General features: G+C 49.2%; 2 protein-coding genes across 19 annotated transcripts in view; one reads left to right on the top strand and one right to left on the bottom strand.

Moving 5' to 3' along the window:
* Nucleotides 1-1,189: 1,189 nt before the first annotated feature.
* On the bottom strand, nt 1,190-12,961 carry Arv1 (ARV1 fatty acid homeostasis modulator). Of its 10 annotated transcripts, none has more exons than XM_087594318.1 (8): nt 12,780-12,961; nt 11,893-12,076; nt 11,205-11,378; nt 10,210-10,329; nt 7,070-7,223; nt 3,851-4,075; nt 3,020-3,164; nt 1,190-1,487 (listed from the first exon to the last, which is right to left on the bottom strand). In XM_087594318.1, exons 5-7 carry the CDS (start codon nt 7,203-7,205, stop codon nt 3,022-3,024), a joined length of 504 nt encoding a protein of 167 aa, XP_087450444.1. In that variant the 5' UTR covers nt 7,206-7,223; nt 10,210-10,329; nt 11,205-11,378; nt 11,893-12,076; nt 12,780-12,961; the 3' UTR covers nt 1,190-1,487; nt 3,020-3,021.
* A 191-nt stretch (nt 12,962-13,152) lies between these two features.
* Ttc13 (tetratricopeptide repeat domain 13) overlaps nt 13,153-16,124 on the top strand; it is a 53,335-nt gene continuing 50,363 nt past the window's right edge. For all 9 annotated transcript variants that reach the window (XM_087594309.1, XM_087594308.1, NM_001415075.1 and 6 more), the window contains 1 exon segment: nt 13,153-13,388. In XM_087594309.1, coding sequence (XP_087450435.1) covers nt 13,163-13,388 — 226 coding nt within the window. In that variant the 5' untranslated portion in view covers nt 13,153-13,162.

The following is a 16,124-nucleotide window of genomic DNA, read 5'->3' as shown; positions in this document are numbered from 1 at the left end:
GGGGAAGTGTAAGGATGAAGAAGGGTGATGGAGAGATGGCTCAGCGGTTAAGAGCACTGACTGCATGGGTTGGGGATTTAGCTCAGTGGTAGAGCGCTTGCCTAGCGAGCACAAGGCCCTGGGTTCGGTCCCCAGCTCCGAAAAAAAGAAAAAAGAAAAAAAAAAGAGCACTGACTGCTCTTCCAGCGGTCCTGAGTTCAAATCCCAGCAACCACATGGTGGCTCACAACCATGTGTAATAGGATCTGATGCTCTCTTCTGGTGTGTCTGATGACAGCGACATGTACTCACATCCATAAAATAAATAACTCTTTTTTTTTTTTTTTCCTTCGGAGCTGGGGACTGAACCCAGGGCCTTGTGCTCACTAGGCAAGCGCTCTACCACTGAGCTAAATCCCCAACCCCAAAATAAATAACTGTTTAAAAAAAAAAAAAAAAAGAATGAATAAGGGTGGTGAGTAAAGGGCCCAGCCTTTTAGTTTTGCTAAGCTGAGCAGACTGACCCTGACCTCACTGCTGTCCAGACGGCTTCTGCCTGGAGAAGCCTGGATTACAGTGTGCTGCACCACAGCTGGTCTGATGTCTTGTTTGGCGTGGAGCACTACTCTCAGCTAGGTAGGGATGAGGCGGTGAAACCTCGTCTACCGTGGGTGTGAGGATGGGGGTACCAGATGTTACAGCAGCATCCACCTCCAGCAGCCCCACTGGGACAGGAGTCACCTCTAGGTTGTGGCCTCTATTCAGGGATTTTGTGGGTTTGGTGGCTGGAATAAGAATGGCTCCTTTGGAAATACATGTATACAGGGTTTTCAAGATAGGGTTTCTCTGTGTAGACTGCCCTGAATTTAGCTTTGTGGACCAGGTTGGCCTTGAACTCACTAAGCTCCTTCTGTGTCTGCCTGCAGATGTGGAGGCTCAGACACTTCTGTGGTTCCCAGTTCCTGTGCTTGTGGATCAAGGTGTGAGCTCTCAGCTGTTCCTTCTCGCTGCTGCCACATGGGCTCTAACCCTCTGACACCAGGCTCTGAATTAAACACTTCCTTTATAAAAAAGAAGTTTTGCTTTGTTTTTTAATAAAACTTCTAGTTGTGGTGATTTATCGTACCATTACAGAAATAACTGTGATGCTTATCTTGGTTATTTCTGGCTGAGAGAACTCAAAAGACAATCTTAGCCACTGAACCAGAAATATATAAAAAGTCTGATTTATTCTGAAAGACGACTCAAAAGTGCTTCTGCAGAAAACACAAAACACAGGTTTAAAGCCACCAGTGAATATTTCAACTTAAAAGACATAAAGGAACCGAGCTGTGGAACCTTGGTGCCCGCCTGGGTGCTCAGCCTTGCCTACAGGTGGTTCAGATCTTCCTGGGGGATTCTGGGCTCAGGAATCCCCAGTCTTGGCTTCACTCACAGAAAGCAGAGGCTTTGGGATCTCTTGCGCCTTCTCTTTTGAGGTAGCTGGTCCCGCCACAGAGAGGATAAAGCTGCAAACAACAGAGCAAGACGACTTTGTAGGCCCTGTCCTCATCACCATGGAAGCCTTGTTTCCAAGGCTGGGACCACGGAGGACACAGGGAGCCCGAGGCAGGGCCCCTCCCCGGCGTAACTTAAGGAGACAGAACAAAGAGCAAGACAACACGGCAGGCCACTGGCCCTGTGGTGGGTTCTAGAGACTCACGAGCTCATTTTCCTGCCTATGAATTACAGCAGACAGTCGATACAGAAGCACAGAGGGAACACAGCCCTGGTGGCCTAGGGTAGGAATTTGGAAGGCGGTTGCAGTGAAGCAGAGCTGCTGTGGGGAGAAGTGCCAGGGCGGGGTGTGGAGAGACGCCCTCCTCAGGAGTGAATGTGGTGGCTTCTACAGAAGGGAGCCAGTAGCAGCTGAGTGTGGGCATTTCAAACGGAGGGCCACACTCTTGCATTCATTGACAGCCAGGCAGCGGACAGGACCCAGCACTGGTCAGGAGAGGGGTCTGGGAGGAACAGGCTCACCCACCTCTTTGCATGAAGGAAGGAAGGGGTGGGGCTAGAATCCCGGCACCAAGTGGCCCGTTTTGTCAGAAACTGAGCATGAGGCTCATAGCTGCAGCAGCTCCATGAAGTTTAGACTGTGGACCTAGGCTCGGAAAGGGAGGCTCACAAAGGGGACGGCAGGGAAAGCAGCGGCTCAGACGGAATGTCCAGGATGAGCTACACATGTACATGGAGGAGGAGAGCAGGCTCAGCAGCCACACCTCCAAGACCCGGGAGGAAGGAAGATGGGCTGGCTCAAAGCACAGCATGACATAGGGCTACACCACAGGGCACGTGAGGAGTGCAGAGCTCCACCTCCAAGGAGTCACACAGAAGAGGGAATGAGCCCGAGTGTGGCTCCCTTTCCTGCTGTGGGTCCTCCTGCACTTCCTCATCCCAGGATCCTGCTCCCTGGGGTGGAAGGGGGCCCACAGGTCACAGAGAGGGAGGTGTAGGAGGGAGCTGCACAGCAGAAGACGAGAGAAGGAAGGAACACTATGAATGACAGCTGAAGAACAAACTGGGTGACGAGGTAGGGGGAGGGGAGTGAGCAGCAGCCATGGATGATGGGCAGAGTCAGACCCTTAGTCCAGTAAGGGCCAGAGAGGGTGGAGCCCAGCACCCTGTCTGTCCTCCTGGAGAAAGAGGCCTGAAGGAGAGGACTGCGAGGGGAGGGGCCATAGGCAGTGCCAGGCCAGACACACTGTATGATGGAATGCTGACCCAGCACGGCATGACGAGGACACAGTCCTCAACTCTCGGCAGCTGTGATTACCCGTGTGGGGATAGGCCTGCTAACATCCAGTACGGCCCCACGGCTCCCCAGGATACACAGGCAGTTAACAGAGGCTGAGGAGGCCTTCCTCGGTGCGACAGCTGCCCAGGAAAGTGCCGTGTTCTGACAGTCCTCCCCACCACAGAACTAGTCATGGGTGGGATGATGACATGATTGTGTCCCCCAGGAAGCGTTAACTCAAGAGACGGTCGACGTTTCCGGTACCTTCAGAAGTCCTGAGACTTGTACACCGCACAGTCGCTGCCCACATTCCACTCCATCCTCTGGAAGAAGAAGACCATGATGCTCTCCAGCAGCAGGCCGCTCAGCACGGCCAACAGGGACAGCCTCCGGTTGGTGTTCAGGGTCACTAGAAAACAAAGCAGCAACTATACTAGGAACTCTCGTGACGAGACAGGCCTACGAGCTGCATGGCAGTGAGAACCAGCATTGTTACAAGAGCTGACCCGAGGAAACCCACCCTGCCCTTAATCTACACTGTCCTGGACCAAAGTCTGCTCTAATAAAGCACCAAGCTCTTCCCAAGCAAAGAGGAGAAACCCAGAAACGAGGAAAATAAAGTGGGTGGCTCCTGCTGTAACCCAGCTCTTGGAAGCTTCATACAGGAGGATGGCCGTGAGTTTAAGGGTGGCCTGGGCTACACAGGGAGACTGTCTTAGAACCACCACCACCATCCAACTTGAAAGTATGAGGAGACGAGTGTCACAATTCAGTCAGGGCCCAACAAGAAAGAAGGTCAGGTATTGGCTTCATTCACAGCAGTGCTTTTCAGAGTGCCTAAAACCTGAAGACTCATCTGGAGACAGGAACCGTGGGAGGCAGGCACCTGGCATTTGCTCTTGGCCAGACAGGAGAGATGGTGTGGACACTCATAGCACCACATGGCCAAACCGAATGACCCTAAGTGTCTGCTGTGTACAGAGCGCCACCAACACGTGCAGGACAACACAGGTCTGTGGAGGGGCCCCAGGGCCAGGACGCAGCCTTCCAGAAGGCTGGAGGCAGATACGTCAAATAAGAAAGGTGCACATTCACCTCTGATCGCCTGGAAGTTTGAGGTGAGAACGAACACCTTGATGAGCCTGAGACACAGAGGCGTGTGGTCGTGCTCCCAGATGACGGCGGGGATCAGCAGCAGCTTCCCGTAGCTGGACAGCAGCAGCGCCTTCAGCAGCAAAACAAAGTCTGGCGCCCCTCTTGCTGTCATGTGTTGCTGTACCCACAGGAAAGCAAACATGCCAGTGAAAAAGGCAGCTTGTTCTACGGAGCAAATGAGAGAATACAGACGTCTCACTCAACCTAACCCTGAAAACTGTGGGAATCCCACTCCACACAGAACTCGGCTGATGTCCTAAGAAACACCTTAACAAAACAACATTTTCTCTCACACACAAGCACATGCCCACCCACGGGCTTCGTGTCAAATCCTGCAGGCATGGCTTTGAGAAATATTTCTCAATAGGTCTTAGAGGTTTTTTTCCTTTTATCTTTTTGGGCAGGGGTGGGGGCTGGTGCCTTACTACAATGCCCACGTTGGTCTCGAACATCTGACTTTGCCGTACCTCGAAGCTCTGGGACCACATCTGAAATTATAGATGTGAGCCACCAATCCTGAGAAAGATCTGCTTTAAGGCCTGAGATGAGGTCTTAGCTCTTGGGTTGGGCGACGTGCTTGAAGTTTTTTGTTCTAAGTTTTCTGAGACAGGGTTTCTCTGTGTAGCCCTAGCTGTCCTAGAACTCAGAGATCTGCTTGTCTCTGTGCTGGGATCACAGGTGTGCGCCACCATCACCAGCCAAGTATTTTTTTTAATGTTTATTTTACTCTTAATTCTCTGTGCCTGTCTGTGTGTGGGTTTGTACACGTGACTGCCAGTGTCTGTGGAGGCCAGAAGCAGCCCTTGAAGCTGGCGTCACAGGTGTTGTGAGATACTGGTGTGGGTGCTGGGAACCAAACTTGGGGCCACTGCCGGATCAGGACATGCCCTTAACCACCGAGCTAATCCTCCAGTCTCCTTGAGAATTTTCTTACTATTAGTGTCTGTAAGATGTAAACAGCAATAAATCCCGTACATTTCTTTCTTTCTTTTTTTTTTTTTTTTTTCGGAGCTGGGGACCGAACCCAGGGCCTTGCGCTCGCTAGGCAAGTGCTCTACCGCTGAGCTAAATCCCCAACCAATCCCGTACATTTCGAACTGATGTGTATCATGGTTATTAGAACAGTCATAAGCCCAAGTGCACAGGTCACACCCTCTGCATTCAGAAGAGAGAACATCAGGGCTTTCCCCTGATGCATGTCCAGTTCTACTCCACGAACACTCAGGAGTCTTGAGGTTAGTCAGCACCGCTGCCGAGAGAATGGGTAACTGACAGGACAGGCTCAGGTCGGAGGTATGTCCATCTGTATGGAACCCTTCAGCCACCCAGATGAAGGCCTACTGAGCAGCCATGGTGGGCCCAACCCCCAGGGGTTTCAAGTAAGAGGGAGAAGGCAGATAGGCGAGAAGTTAGTAATAACCACTGCACTGTATTAGGTGAGACTGTAGAGGTGGTGTCAGGGTAAGTGTCACGAAGATGAGATTGAGCTAAGACCCAGGGACATGAAGTCAGATACGGTGCCATCGTGGACAAGCACCAGAGCAAAGGGAAAGCCAGTTCTAAGGCCATCAGATGGAGGCTTATTGTGCAAAACGCAGCTGGGCCAGAGCAGGCTAAAGTGGGGCAGGAGGTGCACTGAGACAGGAAGGAGCCCGCCCCACTCCAAAGATCCCTCTGTCACTGTACAGAAAGATCCATATGGCACTGGGCTCATCAGAAAGGGAACACTTTGTGTGAAGAGGCCTGGGGACAGTGCCAGCCCCCAGTCAGGCTACTCTAGCTTGGATAAAGCCCCAGGCGGACACAGAGGCAATGGGGAGCAGGGGCAGAACCTTCCTGAAGATGAGTGACCAAGGAATTCAGTAACTGAACAGGGGGCTCTGAGGAGGCTCCAGCTGGGACACCGAGGCCTTGGGTCTGAGCAACTGCAGCGGGAGGCCGTGTGCAGAGGCAGAGCACGGCCAGGCTTGGAGCCGCACCTCACTAACTGTCCAGTGGAGCTGGTAAGCAGCAGGCAGACAAAGGGTCCAGAGGTCAGGAGAAAGGTCTGGGTCAGACACTTGGGAGTTCAGAGAAGATGGATGATGCCAGGGAGGGGAGGGATGGTGGCAGAGAGGGGACAAAAGAGCCCGTGATCCAGAATATATTGTGGAAGGCATCACACGTGGAGAATTCCTGAAACAGTGCTGTGTAGTTAACGCAAGGGCTGTTTTTATTTTTGAGATGGAGAATGTTTTGCTAAGACTGGCCCCAAAGCCTGTTGGACTCCAACAATCCCGCTTCAGCCTCCAGAGCCGCTGGAGTACGGCTTGTGCCTGCCACAGCCTGGCTTAAGTCAAAAGCTTCTGAAGCAGAAAAGGTTGGAAATTAGAAATAAACTGTCACAGACGTTAACTCACTGCGGTTCAGATCCCAGAGAGAAAGCCCTGGGCTTTAATTTCTATGAAAGGTGCTTCCAAACACAGGTCGGTCTGGGGAGTGCCATCAGACACCTATCTGCCCCACACAGTCAACACAGCGCACTGGGAGACCCAAGACAACTGTTAATGTTTCCTACGAGAGGACGCATGACACCTTCAAGGTGGAGATTAAAACGTAAACAGAATGGCCTAGTCTGGTAAGTGTTCTCTACCCTTACAAGACAAAGCAGGCAGGCGATGATTGGTTTCACACCCAGGACAGGGGACTGAGGTGCATATTTTACCTATCATTGCAGACCTGGCCTACAGCTCTTCCCAGCATCCCTCTGTCCCTATCTGGTATTACCCTGCCTCAACCTTGAACTTCACAGCTCCCCATATAATCTAGACATTTTGCTTGCTCTCCTCTTTCTTCTTCTCTGTGTCCAAGCACCCTTTCTCTCTCCCTCCCTCCCTGCCTTGCTCCACCACCAGACTCCCGATCCATGACAACACCCCTGGCCTCAATCCTTTGGAGCTGGTGAAATCCCCTGAGAGCAGCTTCCCAATAAACCTACCTTTAATGTTATCTAATCTGGCTTGAATTGGCTCATTTCACAGGTGGAGAAATCACCAGGCAGGTTAGTGGTAGAGTTGAAATACGGTCCCTCCCTGTAGTACAGCTGTCTCACCACGTCTTAGCTTTGATCAGAACGGTGAGGTGCTAATTAGCTAATGCAGACCCCTCAGCTCTGCTTACCGAAAGACGCGATCACGAACATCCTGTAGAAGTCCCACTCCTTGGCATAGCGGATCACGTCATCGGGGGCTGGACTCTGGCTTGAGTCCTGCAGCTGCCACCAACGCAGGTATGCTTCACAAAGCAAACAAAACATGCAGAGTTTCCCATGGATCTGACAGTCAAAGACAGTGTCACTGGATCAGGTAAAGAAGTGGCGAGCTGAAGGCATGCCAAGGGGCACGACACAGCTAAGCAGGCGTAGGGGTTACTGGTTTTTGTTGTTTTGTTTTGTTTTGAGATAAGGCCCTGCGATGTAGATGAGGCTGGTCTGGAACTCCGGATAGGCGTCCTGCCTCAGCCTTCCAGGTATTTTAAATGTGCACCACAGTCTACTTGGTAGTTGTGCTGAGAACATATAGGTCATATGGATTTCCAATGTTATTAACTGGCTAATTACATTCTTCACGTAAGTTACAAGTTCTTAACTAGCAGTGCTTATTGGAAACTCATGGGGGATTTCCAAGCTTGGACCATCAGAGAACAGAGTCCAGAGTAAAACCTGGGTAGGTGTATTTTGTAGCAATTCCTTGATAGATATGCACACACGCATGCATGCCAAGAATCATGTTTTCAACACCCCCACCCCCTTAACTAAATACAGTGTTTACATGACTTACATAGGTGGAAAAGGTCAGAAGAGAATGAATTTAATCTGAAGGTTGTGTGTGTGATTGGTTTTTCCAGGACAGGGTTTCTCTCTGTAACCCTGACTGTCTTGGAACTAACTAACTCTGTAGACCAGGCTGGCCTGTCTTAGCGTTGGAATTAAAGGTGTGTACCACCACACCCAGCTAATCTGGAGATTTTAGCACACCACATAAACTATCAGTCTGAACAGGAATTAAAAAAAAAAAAAAAAAGCCGCCTCAGGGCAGAAGAGAAAAGACTGTCACAGGGAAGATCTGCACAAGCTCCTGTGACTCTGAATGTTTATTTACCAATCTCCCCGGCTGGACTACCTTTCCCACAAACTGAGCTTCCTCGGGTAACTAACAGTGGAGATGTACGTTTGGGATGTCTGTGAACCCAATCCAACCTGACCCAGTCTCAGGTTCTGAAGTCCCCAAGCTGGCTGGCACAGGTCCTCTGGCTGTACTCTGGAAACATCTGGAAAGGACGTCCCCAGTGTCATCCACAAAGCTGCTACCTGAGCTGCTCTGGGCAGGTCTCCCTTACTCCACCGGAAATTTTCAGTGTGTAAGCAAGCTTGAAAAGTCAACACTCTGTTCACTTAAAAGGCCTTGATTATTTGAGGGGCAGACCAGTACACTCACTGTCTAGTTCTGCCAAAATTTAGGAGAGTCAAATTAAGCAAATAAAAACATATATCCAGTCAAATTTGAATTTTAGATCCACAACAACTAGTTTGTTTTAAGTATATACCATGCAATAATCCCAGACTGAATGCTGGAAAAACTTCAATGCTTATCCAAGTTTCAGATTTAACTGATGTCTTGCATTTACCTGTCAATTTAACCTAAACTACTAAGCCACCTACCAGTATGAAAAGTGCAAATTTTGAAAACCCAACCTTAAATGTTAGTACCTTTCTGACTTCTTTTTCATTTCCTGCATTCTCTTAACAGCAGAGTGCAAAATGAATTTAATGGTGGTTTAAAAAAAATAGTTTTCTTTTAAGGTTTGTTTCCTAGGTCTAGGTATAATTGTTTCCTATTCTGTGTTGGATTTTGATTGTCAAGCTAATTAGATTAAAAAACACCTAGGGTGACATTCTGCTGGTGGTTTGGAGAGACAGACCTTCCTTCCACCTTAGACCATGGCCAAGACTGTCCATAACTTTGTACAGGGCCTTGCCACTGGCAACTGATGCCTTACTTACTGGAATCCTTGACTGGCCACATGTTGAGCTGGTTCTCCTAACTCCCTACAGCTATTCAGGGTGTGAAAAAAGTAATTCAAAGTCCTAAAGCTGGTAGCTCAAACAGCTTACATTTGAGGAGGCTGTGTTTGATGGGTTGGTGACCACTGAGGTGAGGATGTAGTTTCATATCAGGGAGATCGTAGATGAACGTGGCACCGTTCACTGGCTATGATTTTTTTTTTTTTTTGGTTCTTTTTTTTGGAGCTGGGGACCGAACCCAGGGCCTTGCGCTTCCTAGGCAAGCGCTCTACCACTGAGCTAAATCCCCAACCCCTGGCTATGATGTTTTATGACCAATCTTTAACATCTGATTTTACTTGAGCTCTTATTTGAATGTTCTTAGATCTCTTGTAACGAGACTACTTATCTGAATAGAATACTAGCTATTGGAAAAATAGAACAAACAATAAAACCACCTATTGCATTGATAAGGTGCAGATCCACAGCACTGGTCCTTTGGCTGGGACCCTGGCTGGGAAAGGAGGGGAAAACAAAGCCAGCATGGCCCTGGCACTTCTCCGTTAAGCAGTCTCACCCTCTCATCAACATGCCACAGGCCTCCCTGCAGCGGAATGGACTCAAACTGTGAGCCAAAAGGAAGCTGCTTCTTCTCAGGTATTAGGTCACAGCAGTGAGGAAGCCCCTAAACACCTGGCTAACCTGGTTAGCTTTACTCTGCTCAAAGTCAACATTCTAAGAGGTAGTACATTAGCAGCATCCGGACTATATGCCCCCCACCCAGTCTCTCTGTGACCACATCTTCAGGCAGTTACTAAGCTCTGCATACTCTTTTAAATTTGTATCCATCACTTCTAGAAAACCTGCAGACATGAGAGGGAAAAATCCCGTTAGAATCATACTCTCTAATTCTGTTTGAAACTGTCATTTCTTTTAAATGCAAAAGCATTGGGTAACATTAAAAAGTTTTAAAGCCAAGGTTTGGAAAGTGGGTGTGGCAGTTAGGAGGACAGATTGCTTTTACAGAGGACAGGAGCTGTGTTCACAGAACCCAGGATAGGAGGCACACAGCTGCCTGTAACTCCAGCTGTCACGATCACAGGCGCCTGCAACAGGGAATGCAAATCCTTCCTCACACACCAACTCGTGTGTGTGCGCACGCTCACACATGCACGCACACACACACACCTGCAACAGGGTCCACATATCCTTACACACGCACGCACAATTTTAAAAAATTTTAAATTCCAGAACTTACATTTATTTGAGTGTTGAAGAGAATATGCCTATAAGCCTGTGTTTTACATAAAATGGCATTAATCAGGATAATAACAGGATCATATTCAATATATTTGTCTACTGGTTTCTGGCAGGATTTCTGGGGGAAAAAACAAAATAATATTAGAGCAAACAATTAACAGGTTCTGAAATTTTAAAGGACTTAAAAATTGAAGTCTGTTTTGGACTTTCCCAGCAATAGCGTGTCTAGGCATCAATTTAAAATCCTCCCATTAAAAATGTCCACCCATGTAAGAAGAAGACACTAAATAAAAGCTGCTAACTAGAAAGACCCATATTTAAAATAATAAGCAACTAAGCCCTCGGCATTGAAGACATGGAGGTGGGAGGATGCTGAGTGGGCAGGGGCTGAATAAGGAGACCCTGTCTGAAATCACACAACAAAACAGACAGGAGTCAGACAGGAATATGATGTAAGGAGCCACTCCAGGCACAAAAGCTTTCAATGCCACTTTCAGTTGTACGATTTCTTAACAGCTAATCTTTCTAACACACTGGCTGACAAGCTGTGGTGTAGGCTGTGACTCCGGATCTGGAGATGGGTGTTCAACAAAGTTCCTATCTTTTAGCTCCCGAGAGACCAGGGTAGTGGCAGCAATCCCAAGCCTGGTCTTTTTCCAATGAAAAAGAACTTGGAAAGAAAACGTTCTTTCTTTGCTACCACAGACACAGCAGAGGGTAATGTGTTGTGTGCAGAGACTTGGGCTTACAGTCTGGGTCTTTGTCACCTAAATCAGACTCCCTCAGATCCCAAACGGCTTCCTCTCATACTCTAATACTGTGAGAAGAATTAGAACTGGTTGTTATACAACATAGGGACATTGAAACAGTGTCAGTTTCAAACTTGCCCAGATGGTATCACTCAGTGAAAAAAAGAATGGCTGCGAGTCCAAGTGACTCTGAAAGGCTGACAGGATAACACACAAACAGAAACCACAGGCCGACCACGATCACCTTTTAATTGACTTTAGAAAAAAGTCAAGTGCATCGGAGAACTGTAACCCTGGACGTCAACACAACAAAACAGATTCACTGTCCCCTGGAAGAGCTGCCCTACTTCAGTCACACCACTGTAAGAAACACCAGGCCTCTCCAGTTACCAGGTGAACCCGCAGTTGTGCTTGGCTTCTGTCAAAATGGAGGCATAGAGATTCACGTCTTTCAATTGCCTGAAATCCCCTGTGAGGTGAAAGCAACTACACTCAGATATCAAGCTCAGGACAGAGGTTCTTTCCAGATCCCCTTCCTTTGCGCTGACATGGAGCCTCTCTCTTCCCCTCAGGCCTGAGGTTCAGGCCCAGAGACTGAAGACTATTGCTGAGAGAAACTGTTAAGTTGGCAAATCCCTCTCTCTATCTTTGAAAAGCTATCTACGTCCCACTTTTTGGACATTACCCCAAATGTAAGAACAGGGAGGCAGAGCAATTTGGAGGCAGGAGGGGAAAGACCAGCCTCTGGAAACACAAAACTCCTATTCCTTCTGTATCATTTGTTAGCCAGATGCTGTGCTGTGGGAACAAAATAGCAAGAGCTCTCCTTCTCTGGAGCTGCATGGGCTCCAATAAGCTCATCACCTGGAGCCACTGTCCTCTAACCTCAGGGACCTTATAGTTTAGAAGGCTAAGAGAGCATGCCATCTTGCCTTGACTGTTACAATGAGATGCCGAAGAGGCTACTTCTACTATCAGGCTTCATGCCCTGTGTTGTCCAGCCTTTTCGTGGCACCCGACACATAGGGAGCTCGCTGACTTTCTCCATCTGTGGAACTGATGGATCAGTGAGTGCTCTTCCACCAGCAGCCTCTCCACTGCTTCCTCCTGCCTTCACTTTGAGTATAAGGAGGAAACACACAGGGAGACATTCATTCTATCTCCTCCTCTCTTTCTCTTCTGGACCTCCCGCCTCCATCTCCTAACTGCAGGGATTACAGGCGTGGAGCTGGAGCCGGAGTATAAGGCTTCCTGCGTGTCAGGCAAGCACTCTACGGACCCGAGCAACATCCTTGGGCGTGATAAATGTTTTCTACTTTGGTTAAATTGTTGTGTTATTTACTATTTAATTGACAAGTATCCTGAAAAGATACCGTTTTCTTCTAAGAAATCCCTACAGTACCGGACCTCAAATATTGCTTCCATGTCCTCAGCCTCAACAAGAGAACGACACACTTCCTGCTACCATTTCTATTTCCTCAGTGAATCGCATCTCTCTCCATCATTCGTTTATTCGTTTCAGACAGTCTCTCTCTAGGTAACCGAGGCTGGCCTCCAACTCGTGATCCTCCTCCTGCCTGGCCTGCGAGTGGAGTGCTGGAGTCACAGAAATGCGCCAGCACTCCTGGATGCCGTAAGTCTTATAACATTCATGGCCTAGGCAGTCTTCAAGAACATCCTTGCTTTCTCTTTCACACCAATATATGGACCACTCCTCCCCCACGTGCTCAAGCTCCCAGGCCCTCGCCCCGGACCACAGCACGTTCCGATCCGCCTTCCTAGACGCGCCCCGCCCCGCCCCGCCCCCCGGCGCGCTCACGCAGATGGTTATCTTGAGCACTCCGTGGTTGTAGTCCCGGTACAGTTCCCGGGCCTCCCGGTTGCACTCGATACAACGATACAAGAAAGAGGATGAAGCCGCCGCCGCCGCACCTTCCGTGCCTTTCCCGGACCGCATCCCCCTACGCCCGCCCGTCCCCATGGCCACTCTAGGGCTTCTACTTCCGGCTGCTGACGGAAGACGCTTGGACTGGCCTTGGAGAGGACACTCAGGGGCTTCCTGGGACTTGTAGTCCAAGTGCTGAATGAGCGCTTGAGGCTAACGAGGTGCGGACTACGACTCCCAGCGGGTACTGCGGCTGCGCGCCGCGCCCACCTGCCCGCGGCGGGCAGAGCAGGGCCGCGCCTGCGCCGTGCGGGAAGATGGCACCTGCCGGTCGCGGCTGCGGCTGCTCCGGCAGCTTGGGTGCCACGGTGGTGCGGCTGCTGCTCCTGCTGCTGGGGGCGCTGGCCTGCGCGCGGGCCACCGAGCACTACTCTCCGCTGTCCTTGCTGAAGCAGGAACTTCAGCACCGGCAGCAGCAGGAGGCCCCGGCGGGCGGCGGCTGCCCGCAGTCGGGGGACTGGGCGGACCAGTACCCGGAGTGCGGTGAGTGGGCCGAGCCGCCCTCTCCCTGCGGCCGCCCCTGCCCAGCGTGGAAGCACCTGGGAGGTGGGGGCACCGGGGATGGGCTCAGGCGGGCGGCGGGGACGTGGACCCGCCTGGAGGATGCCTGCTGTCGTGCACGGGCCAGGAAGTCAGACTTCTTTCTGCCTGCCCCGGTGGGTGACTTGCTCAGTCCCTACCCCAGGAATCCAATCCTGAGAGATGCAAGCAGGTTGGATTTGCGGGATGCCTTCAGCACTGACTCTGCTCCTCAGGTGCACCCCTGACCGTAGTAGAGGGAGAGCTTCAGGCCTGATTTCCTGCGTGCATTCCAGTCGCTCGGGCTCATTCATTGAAGTCAGACGTTGTAGGCTTGTAGAATAAGTCTTGGAAGATCACTCTGGGCGGGATGCACATTCTCTTTCTGTTTTGAGTTGCACAATGGGCATTTTTACCTATCAGTACCCTCTCCACCGTCCCTTCCCCTCTGTGGGTGACCCTCCATTTTGCCGTGGGAAAGAAAGGCCTGGGTCTTCTGTACCTAGTAGCAGCTAGCTTATGATGCCTTTTTAGTCATCCCACTGATGTCCAGCACCTTATGCATGCCCAGACACTACTTAGTTTCTTAGCTGAGATGCAATCTCAAGATTAGTGCAATCTGACTTCCTTTGAGCACCATCTGGCTTCTTGGAATGGCTTTTGGACTTATTTTGCGCCTCTGGCCTGCCAACAGTGTCCTGTGGCCAGCATTCCTTAGTAAGTTGTTAATGTCACCTGATTCAGGGCAGGGGATTACCTGTCGTGAACTTGTCTTGTCTAAATAGGAGACTCCGTTTACTTGAATGTGAGGTTTTATTTCCTCATTTAGCCTTGTTAGTTTGGCGGCTTAATTTACCCTGTTGGATGGCAGCCCTTTGCCTTGGAAGGGAAAAGTGAGACACAATGAAAAGGCTAGGTCCCAATGCCCCAGCTATAGACGCAGGAACAGAGAGCAGGCAATAGTTGCTTTGCATTCTTCATTTTTTGAGAAAGGGTCTCCCAGAGCCCAGGCTGGCTTTGAACTTGCATTTACCATGGTCCATCTCCTTAACCCCCAAATGCTGGGATCACAAGTATGAGCATCCGTGCTCAACTTTTAACCTCCAAGGAAGGGCTCTTGGTAGGAAACGCCTCTCCTCTGTTTCTCCCAACCCTGGCCTATTATATGGAAATTGGACTCTGTGAAGCTTTCCTCAGGCACTTGTCCTAGACTGTGGGGACAGATTCAGGATCTGCAAGTAAGCATGCCATAGACGGAGGGGCTATTACAGCACCAACACAATGGTCTACTTTTGATATCCAGAACCTACCAGGTCTCCCAAATCATACAGGTCTGACCTCACTATGAGGGCATCTTTGGAATACCATTGCTTGCCCACATCAAGCCAGACTCTAGACTTGGGGCAAAGAGCTGCATAACTGTCCTCCAGGTCATTCTCAGGCGATAATAGTTGCCGGTTTGGGTCTCAGTGTGCAGCTGATTAGCCTTGCTCACACTTACTCTCTTAACTGCAGCGCCCTCTGTGGTGGAGGAGCAAATGGTTACAGTTGGAGCAAGGAGATGGGGCTGGAGGCCTCTGTGTGAACTGGATGCTGTGTATCTCTGCCGTGGGCTTACATGTTCCCCAGCCCATGGTGATATTCTGAACTCTAGTATATTTTTATGTTTCCTACTGAAAATAGTTTATAATGTTTTTTATCTTATTTTCCCATGAGAAGATAGTATTTAAAAGAAAATGATTTACTTATAATTATGTCTTTGTGGAGGACAGTAGGTGTGCGTGGGAGGTCATAGAGGCCAAAGGGGGATCCAGTCACCTGAAGCTGGAGTTACAGGTGATTGTGAGTGCTAGGAACCAACCTTGGGTCTTAACCGCTGCTTCAGACCTGAGAAATTAATTCCACCCTTTCAAAGGAGAGGAAACCATCTGCTAGGTTATTTGTTCTTGCTTTTTTTTTTCTTTATTTTTGTTTGAGATTGGCTTACACTAATTTAAGCTAGCCTGGGCTGGAACTCACTATGTAGCCCAGGCTGCCCTTGAGTTTGTGACAGTCCTCCTGCCTCAGTCTCCTGGGTGCTGAGAATAAACACATGTGCCTCAAAACCTGAACATTTTTATTTTCAAAATAAAAATAAAAATAAAAGTAATTTTTTTCTTATTCCTGTGGTCCTATTTTTTTTTTTTTTGGCTTAAAAAAAAAACCCATATACATTCTTTTTTTTTTCTTCCTTTTTTTTTTTTTTTTTTTTTGGATATTTTTTAAAATTTTCATTTCAAATGTTATTCCCTTTCCTGGTTTCCCGGCCATAAGCCCCCTATCCTATCCCCCTCCCCGTCTGTTCTAAGTTCAGTGGTTGGCCCTATTTTTAATTTGGAACTGTGGGAGGAAATACTGATAAGAGTCTTTTCCAAATTCCCTTCCCCAGCCCCATTACACAATATGAGACGTCCTGTGTCTTTTGTTGGTGCTGAGTGAGTTAGTGTTCATTACCGTTTTCCCAGGAGGAAACTGAAGTCAAGAGAAGCTAGGCAAGGTTACCCTGGAAGAGCCCGGATTTAGGATTGGTTTGATTTTGGTTTATGTTCTAATAGTCTTTTTGCGTATCGGCATAATTTCATTAAGCGTTAGTAAGCCCTACACCTTAAACTTGTGGAAAATTGTATTTATTTTTGTTATTATTTTTTTTCAAGTTAGGGT

Source organism: Rattus norvegicus, chromosome 19 (assembly GCF_021556685.1).
Source record: "Rattus norvegicus strain SHRSP/BbbUtx chromosome 19, alternate assembly SHRSP_T2T, whole genome shotgun sequence".
NCBI classification, from domain to species: Eukaryota; Metazoa; Chordata; class Mammalia; order Rodentia; family Muridae; genus Rattus; species Rattus norvegicus.
The sequence above is the reverse complement of the archived record's forward strand: the minus strand, read 5'-3'. Positions and strand labels throughout refer to the sequence as shown.